The sequence below is a fragment of the Pterocles gutturalis genome, unplaced genomic scaffold (genome assembly GCF_000699245.1).
Source record: "Pterocles gutturalis isolate BGI_N339 unplaced genomic scaffold, ASM69924v1 scaffold9100, whole genome shotgun sequence".
NCBI lineage: Eukaryota > Metazoa > Chordata > Aves > Pterocliformes > Pteroclidae > Pterocles > Pterocles gutturalis.
In genome coordinates this window covers 1,994-9,984 of record NW_010138199.1, presented here as the reverse complement: position 1 = coordinate 9,984, position 7,991 = coordinate 1,994, and the positions used below count along the sequence as shown (strand labels likewise).

General features: G+C 40.2%; 1 protein-coding gene across 1 annotated transcript in view; it reads left to right on the top strand.

Annotated features, from left to right (window-relative positions):
• The window catches only part of TAAR5 (trace amine associated receptor 5), a 10,491-nt gene extending 6,798 nt beyond the window's left edge, over positions 1 to 3,693 (top strand). Inside the window, 3 exon segments of the mRNA XM_010082898.1 lie at positions 1,331 to 1,354; positions 2,710 to 2,948; positions 2,951 to 3,693. Of these exon segments, the coding sequence (XP_010081200.1) occupies positions 1,331 to 1,354; positions 2,710 to 2,948; positions 2,951 to 3,693 (1,006 nt within the window).
• The last annotated feature ends 4,298 nt before the right edge of the window (positions 3,694 to 7,991 follow it).

Here is a 7,991-nt window from a genome sequence, read left to right as displayed (position 1 = left end):
TCATTCAAGTAACACTACCAGCAGTGCCACGTTGCCAAGTCAGACAGGAAGAAAATGTGTTTCTACAGGGTTTCAAAGTGATGTTTGATGCCCATAGAGCAGACTTGGACCAGAACATCCTCTGTAGTCTCACAGGCCCCACACCAGCTGAGCAAGGAAGAAATTGCGTGCAATTATATTGCCCATTTCTGCTTCTTTTGGTGGAGATTGCAGGGAGTGAGTGGTATCTGCCTGGTCTGGGATCAGCAGTCTGGCTGCAGGTCAGTGCTGTGCAGGTGCCTCCAAGCAGCAGAGGACAGGCGATGGGAAGGTCTGTTTCCCCTGCCATGCACTCTCCTGCTCCTCGTGCTGCCCAAGGCAGAGGGAGCTGACTGTGCCCAGAAGAGTGGCCCCCCGCCCGCGCCCCAAAAAGCGCCCCCCCCCCCCCCCCCAATTAGTGCCACTAAAAAATTGTCCAGTGTAAAAAGGCAGCTTTGCACAGGCCACATCCAGATGGCTGGAGGCCATTTGATGCTTTTCACAGGCTGGACTACTTGGTGGCTTGTATTTCACTATTAATGCTTCATTAATTTTGTTCCACAGTGCTGTGCAGTACACCACCTTACTTCTCCCTCTCCCTTCCCTTTTTAACCATTTAAAATATCTTAAGTTTCTAATTTTTCTTATGAAATGTGAATTAACAGGCCCTATTAACATATTGTTTGTTTTGGTTATATTGTTCCCAGTTGCCATGTGTTTTGCTTGCTGCAAACAACAGCAAAGGGGATCAGGAGCTATAGGAAAGGACTATATTGGTTATACTTGCACCCCTACTTTGCAGCCTTGGGATTATCTTTAAAAGCTGTTATTAATTAATTCTTCTGCAGAGAGCTCTTGAACCAGTGTATGTAACATTCAGCTTTTTTCTGTGTGTATTTTGACATTTTCTGTCACACCTTTTGCAATTCTTCTGCTAAATCATTAAACACAAAGTTCACTTAAAACTGCATTTTGGTGTCACATTCAGAAAAAAGTTTGAACAGAAAAAAATGACAAGAGGGAATGTTTTGAATATGGTGAATTACTGGGGTTCTTCACTTTATTAAGATATTATTAATTCCATATTTGACATAAAAGGAAAAAAAGGACACAGTAAAAGGATAACAAGATCAAAAAACCAAAATAAAATAATTTTATTCTGGGTTAAGACAATCCTAGACTGTAACAAATATAAGCATTGTTAATTTCAAAGATAACAGATAAAATATGTGAATTTATTAATTCTTTTTATTAACTTATTGAAATAAAATATCCTTTTTTTTTTTTTTTTTTTTTTTAATTCTGGCATCAGGTGCATCTTTTTGCAGGAACACCCGAAGAAAAGAAAATTCACAGCAAACTCTAATATAAATATTCAAAGATTCAACAGCAGCTGAGCACGTGTGCATTTAAGCTTCTTTTTAGAAAATGGCAATTTCTGTCAATCACACAACGTTCTCTCTATGCCCTAAGGTATATTAGTCACCTACAGGGACTCTCTCTCCAGCTGGTTTATATAATGTCTCACACTTTCCACTCGGGAAGTAGACATGAACTTGGAAAAGGATTTCAGTGCGCTTCAGTACAGCTCCCACTCTATGAAAAGAGATATTTTACTCTAAGTATTCCTGATTTAGAAGTTTATGGAAATACAATTAAGAGAGATTTGCTGTTATATTTTGTTGCTGCTGGGAAGGATGGGAAAGGTGGGAATAATTTCCAGCTATTATACCAGTCATTTCAAGAACAAAAATACATATTGAAAAATGTCATGTATTTAACTGTAGTTGTCTTACTGTTAAAAATCGTACTGTTCAGTTATCTGATTTATTAAAAAGACTACTGAACAATCCATTATAATCTGTTAGTATGACATATTTCTTACAGTTCAAATTAAAAATTAAATAACTTAAATAGCAATTTCATAAGTAAAAAGCAGGGATAATCTTCAGGGCATATAACAACATTTCTGTTTGCCTTGCTGAATATTTGTGTCATCAACACAATGGATATCTATATATATCCCCATAGCCAGAACACTATAAAATGAGCAACTTCCCTGAGAGATTTTCCTTTGCAATCAGATATTACTTGTTTTAGAATGATGACTTCACAACTTCTACTTAATAAAAAAAATCATAACTAATTTGGAATTTCATTTCCGGGGAAATTCATGAGAACCAGTGCATCACCATACTAGAGTCAGCTTTCAGATCCCTTAAGGAGCTTTGGTGTGCAATGCCCGTTACTCAGCATTGGTTTTCCTTCTAAAGCAGACCTTCTCTTTATTGACTGTTTGCCCACGCACCTCTGGATTTTCTGCATTTCCTGCACTACTCACAGTATTGGCTAAAAGAAAACCAAAATATAATATAAAAAATGATGCCATAAAAATTGAATACACTGATCTGGAGCGGCTTTATTTCAATAGAGATACAAAACAGGTAAATCAGGCTCATTGCTTCACTTGGAATATGGAAACTGTCCCATGGCTTTAATAAAAGTATTTTATTAAAAGACATCTCTCCTTCTAATCTGCCTTATTATTACCTTTTTTTCAGGTTAGCCATTTGGCACCTCTGATGGAAGTTGAATCCTTTCCCAGGCTTGTGGCAGAGCTGGGGGAAACTGTGGCACTTGGGCAGGCTGGCACAAGCTCGCCCAGGGCCCCGGTGCTGAGGGGGGGATGCTTGCCACCTTCTGTTACCAGGCGAACGGCTCCTGCTACAGGACCTTGCACCCCTTCAGGGTCCAGTTGGCCATTTATCTGGCCTGTGCCTTGGGCACACTGATCACGTTGCTGGGGAACCTGCTTGTTGCCACCATAATTTCCCATTTCAAAGTCCTGCACATCCCCACCAACCTCCTGCTCCTCTCCCTCAACCTTGCTGACCTCCTCCTGGGGCCAGTCGTGCTGCCCTTTAGCACCATCCTTCCATAGACAGCTGCTGATATTTTGGAGATGACTTCTGTAGGCTGCACACCTTTCTAGACCAATCTTTCGCTTGACCTCCGTATTTCACCTTTTCCATTGATCGGCATTGTGCCATCTGTGACCCTTTGCTCTGTCCCACCAAGTTCACCGTAAGAGTGGTCTGCATTTACATTGGGGTGGGGTGGTCAGTGCCTATGGCTTATACCTCTGTCTTCCTCTACACTAAAGTGATTGCAGAAGGACAGGGCCATTTTTTGCGAGGCATGCCCTGTGTTGGTAGCTGTCAGCTGCTGTTCAACAAGCTCTGGGAGTGGTTGAACTTCCCAGTGTTCTTCTTCCCTTGCCTCATAATGATTGTTTTTTATGTAAAAATATTTACTGTGGCTAACAAGCAAGCCAGGCTGATAAGCAACATGAATAGGTCTCGCGGGTCTCAGCTACATGTAGGAGCATCCAAGAGCGAAGGGAAAGCAGCAAAGATTCTTGGGGTAGCTGTAGGAGTCTACCTCCTGTGCTGGTTACCCTTTACTATTGACACCACAGTAGACACTCTTCTTGATTTCTTCCCTCCCTTCCCCGATCTGTTTGACATCCTAATTTGGTTCGTTTACTTCAATTCTGCCTAAAATCCCTTGATCTATGTATTCTCCTACTGCTAGTCCAGGAAAGCTGTGAAACTAGTCTTAATTCATAGTATCTTTTGTTCCAGGATATCTACAGTAGACTTGCACCAGGAATGACCTGAGATTTCACTTGCATTGTATAAAATACTGTAGGCCATATTCTCATTCATATTCTTCAACACTCACTTAGCTAGTATTTCTCTTCTTTTTTCTCTTCTTCTTCTTCTTCTTCTTCTTTTTTTTTTTTAACAGCTGGCTTGGGCAGATCCCAGGTTTAAGTAGGCATGCCATTCTGTGACTCAACTTCCACAACATTTGTCCCAGCAAACATGCCTTACTAAAGTCTTGCGTTTGTCATGTGATGCTGACAAGTGTTTGAAAATTGGCTGTATTCAGCTACAGAAGAGGACCCTGTCCATCCTGTCCTGAAATAGTTGCTGCCTGTTTCTGTGGACACTTTCTTCACAGGCAATTGTCTTATTTTTACACAACACGTGTGGTGCTGCCTTACATAATTACGTACTGTGTATGTCAGTTTTTAAATACAAGAAGGCGTAAGGATGCAACTACAGGTGAGATCAAATGCATGCCTAAGCTAGTGGCCAACAGTAGATGAGAGAGTAAGGATATACCGACATTTTTTACGTTATTTTTCTAGCCCACAGGGACATGCCCCTAAACTAAAGGCTACATGTGGGAGGTACAATCCTGAACTCCTCAGTAGTCTCCACTGAAACCCATGGAATCTTTGCCTGTTTGATCTGTGCATGTAAAGAAGCTGCTCCATACCTCTGAGCACTCTTTTTGCCTTGCTCTGTGCCTTTTGTACTCTTGCTGCATAAAATGAGTTAGAAGAAGGGGGAAGAGGGAGGCCAGGAGCTACACTGGGTACTCCAACTCCATATGTCAATAGGTGTTATGATGTTTTATGTTTTGGGGTTTTTTAATTTCTTTTCCCCGACAATCGTATGATTCCGCATGCTCCTTTGCTTGTTTCCAATGAAATGTGTAGGTCAGCCTACAGAGATAATATATGCTTACATACTTGGTCTGAGCAAAAAAGTCAGTGTAGGTTCTCAGTTTTCTTCAGCTATGTTTATATTCTTTCACGAGGCCAATTTTAAAACTGTAGATGCTGATAAGTTGAGATCTCTGTTCAGCAGCAAGCTGCATGGCAAAATTTTGTACTATTTTCTACCTCACTGTTATGAACATTTTATCAGAAAAAAAAATTAAATTGTAGCAAGCAGTCGTAACTCATCTAAAAAAAAATTAACAAGCAGACAAATAACAACTCCAATAATTTTGTCTTCTTTTTCTGTAAGTGCTATGTAAAACTATTATTAGGTTTGAAGGTTGTTCAAATTTTTAGTGCCTTCTAAAAAAGTCATTCCGTCCTATAGTCAGCTGCGTATTTTCCAAGTAACAAACACTTAAAGAACAAACACTTAGAGAAAGCATGTAACTAATTGTAAGAAACAGATGATGTCCCATAGCCTACTGAAAAGAGTGGTCAATTTTTCACTAAATGGCAAATGAATCAGGCCCTACATGTGTAAGAACAAAATAAAGGAATTGTACGGCAGATATTCTGCAGGAAATCAGTGCAATGCTGTGACTGCTGTAGCAGCTGCATATTTTTATGTATGCAATAAACTAAATGGTAAAACTCTTTTCCCTCTTTTTTATCTTATTGTTATGTTTATGCAAGGCAAACCAGTTTCCTCTACTAGTACAAATAAGATACAGCTTTGGGATGTTGTTATCTGTTCTGACATTTGTTTATCTCAAACCCCATTTGGTCTTGTTCATAATCTTAAGACCCCTGTCAGAAGAAAATATCAGTATTCAAAATATTTGAAGCTAAAGCATATGTCTGGAGGGAGGAGAAGAGAAAGAGGGCCTATGTGTTATTTTCAGGGACGTCCTGAATAGAGAGTGACCATAAAATGTTGGTGTTTTTAAACTGAGACATTTATGAAGCCTTATGTTTGTAGTTGGAGTGTCATTCAATCTCACTTCATTCTCCCAGTGTCTGATATCCTCCCAGTTTGCTACATTAATCTGCATTGCTTCTTAGGACAGAAGCCAAGGCTTGTTCTGCTGTTTCTCTTTCTACTCAAGCTGTAGCAGATGGTAAAAACCTGACCCCTAGTGCATACTGGTGTAGACTATCTGTAATAAGGGTACCAAACTGAGGGACCAGGCTGAAGAGTGAAAGGAAGAATTGGATTCTTAGAAAAATTCAGGTGCCAAATTACCATAGAATATATAGGAAATCTGTAGTACATGTTGAAAGACCTAGACTGTGTGACGAGTTTTGTGATTAAGACTCTTAAATTTAATCTGTTCAGGTAGGTGTTTATAATTACAGTAAATGTCTAAGCACTGATTATAGCTACAGCCAGGATGGCTATGTAAGCTCAGGCTTTAGTTAGTGGATACGCAGGATGTGAATCATTTACCTTGTGCCGCCTAAGGTGCCTTAGGGAACCCAAGATGCCTACAGGGGGCTAGCATCCAGCACCAATGAAGCAGCAGCTGAGAGCTAGGTGGGACGCACCTAGGCATCTAAAATGGCACTAGACACCCATCTGTGGGGCATCAAGCCCCACAGCAAGCAAGGCATATAATAGACGTTTAAACATTTATCTATGTAGAAGTCTGCAAATCTCAAACTGAGTCGTGTCCTAAGGGCATCCTCACAACATCTTTCATTGACACCTTTTGCTCTGAACTAAATGCAGTCAAAGTGATAGAGAAAGGCAACTTCCACTGAGTCTCTAGTTGTTTATTGTGATATTTTTCTACCAGTCCTCAACAGATTACAGAGGATATATGCCATGAATGCATTCAGTTGGCCACTTATTTTTTTGAGGCCCATTACATAATCTGTCTTTATCGTTTTCTTTGCTTCTATGGAAGTGGATGAGCCTTATTCCCTCGATAGGTTACCACTGTCTCTGACTGTTGTATAAAGACTATGCCATAACACTGGGTGATTGTTGCTAGATGTCCTTTTTGGCTAAACAGCAGGCTGGAACAATGGAGAGAGGGAAAAGCAGAAACCAGACTACCGATGTGTACAGCAACAGTGGCAGAGCAAACCGGTGAGAAGAAAAAGGTGCTAAAACTCTAGGAGCAGTTGAAATGGCATTTTCCTCATCTTTGTAACCCCCCCTCTGTCCTCTTGTTTTTAACGTCTGTTCGGTTTACCTAGCCAAATTCTGTCTGTTTTATTTTTTTCTTCACCATGGTTTCAAAAAGCAATGAAGATAATTATGAATTGTAAAATGAAGATGATGAGGAGGAGCTGTAAAATTATGAAGATTGATTGCTCAACAATGACCTCATTTTCCAAATGAAAATCTATCAGATTCTGTCAGAGCTAGTTGCTGACCCCAAAGTCCATAGGTTTTGTTGTTTTTCTTTCCTTCTGTGGATTTGTATTTCTTTATCTCAACAAAATATTGCCATTTAATTTTATGCCCTTCATAATTCTTTATCATTTCAAAATGGTCTGGCTGAAGTTAGAAAGATTATGCATTTTAAGGTACTACATAATTAAAGACTGGGCTTTGAAATAATCATGTCAGTGCATTTCACTAGTGTGGATGAAAGCAAGGTATGGTCTTTGAATATCAAACAGAAAGGCAAAGAAAGATTTGAAAATAAGTTGCTAGTAAACTTTTTCTTTTTTTGGAGGGGAAGCATTACCAATATTGGGAACAGAATTTTTCTCTGTTTATCTAAAACATATACTATCATGTTAATTACTGCTGCTGGACAGCAAGTACCAACCTAAGTAGCATGCGAATGGTCAATACCGTATTTTTAAGCAAATAGGTTTTACAGGCCATTCTGCAATATAATGAACCCATAAACTTGTTCAGGCAGGAAACTGTCATCCATCATAATTTTGTACTGCATCGGGTGTAATAGCAACCTAATCTCACTTTAGGTTCTGGAGCCGATATTTTAATTAAATTAACAAGTAGCGATGATGACAACAATAACAGGAATTCATGCAGCTGGTGGAATGCATCAGTTTCATGGCAGTTTGCCATTGGTACCAAATACCGGCAGCATTGCTCTTCTTATCTAAAGTTAGAGGCATGCAAGTGAAATGTGACAGTAGAGAATTAAATTCATGCACAAGGTAAATTACACACCACTGAGGCACCGCTCACGCCTTGGAGAGAGGACACTCATCTGGAATATGAGGCCAGGGTTGGGCTGCTTCCCCCTCATTTAATCATGCATCATGCAGGCATGGGGAGCTGCACGGAAATGAGTGCCTCGTTCCTGCATCACTGGCTGCCCCAGTGCTTGTGCCACCCATCCTGCTTGGCCCGTGAGCCTGTTGGTTTGGTGCCAGGGCCGGAACAGGAGGTGGGAGGCAGAAATACAGAGGA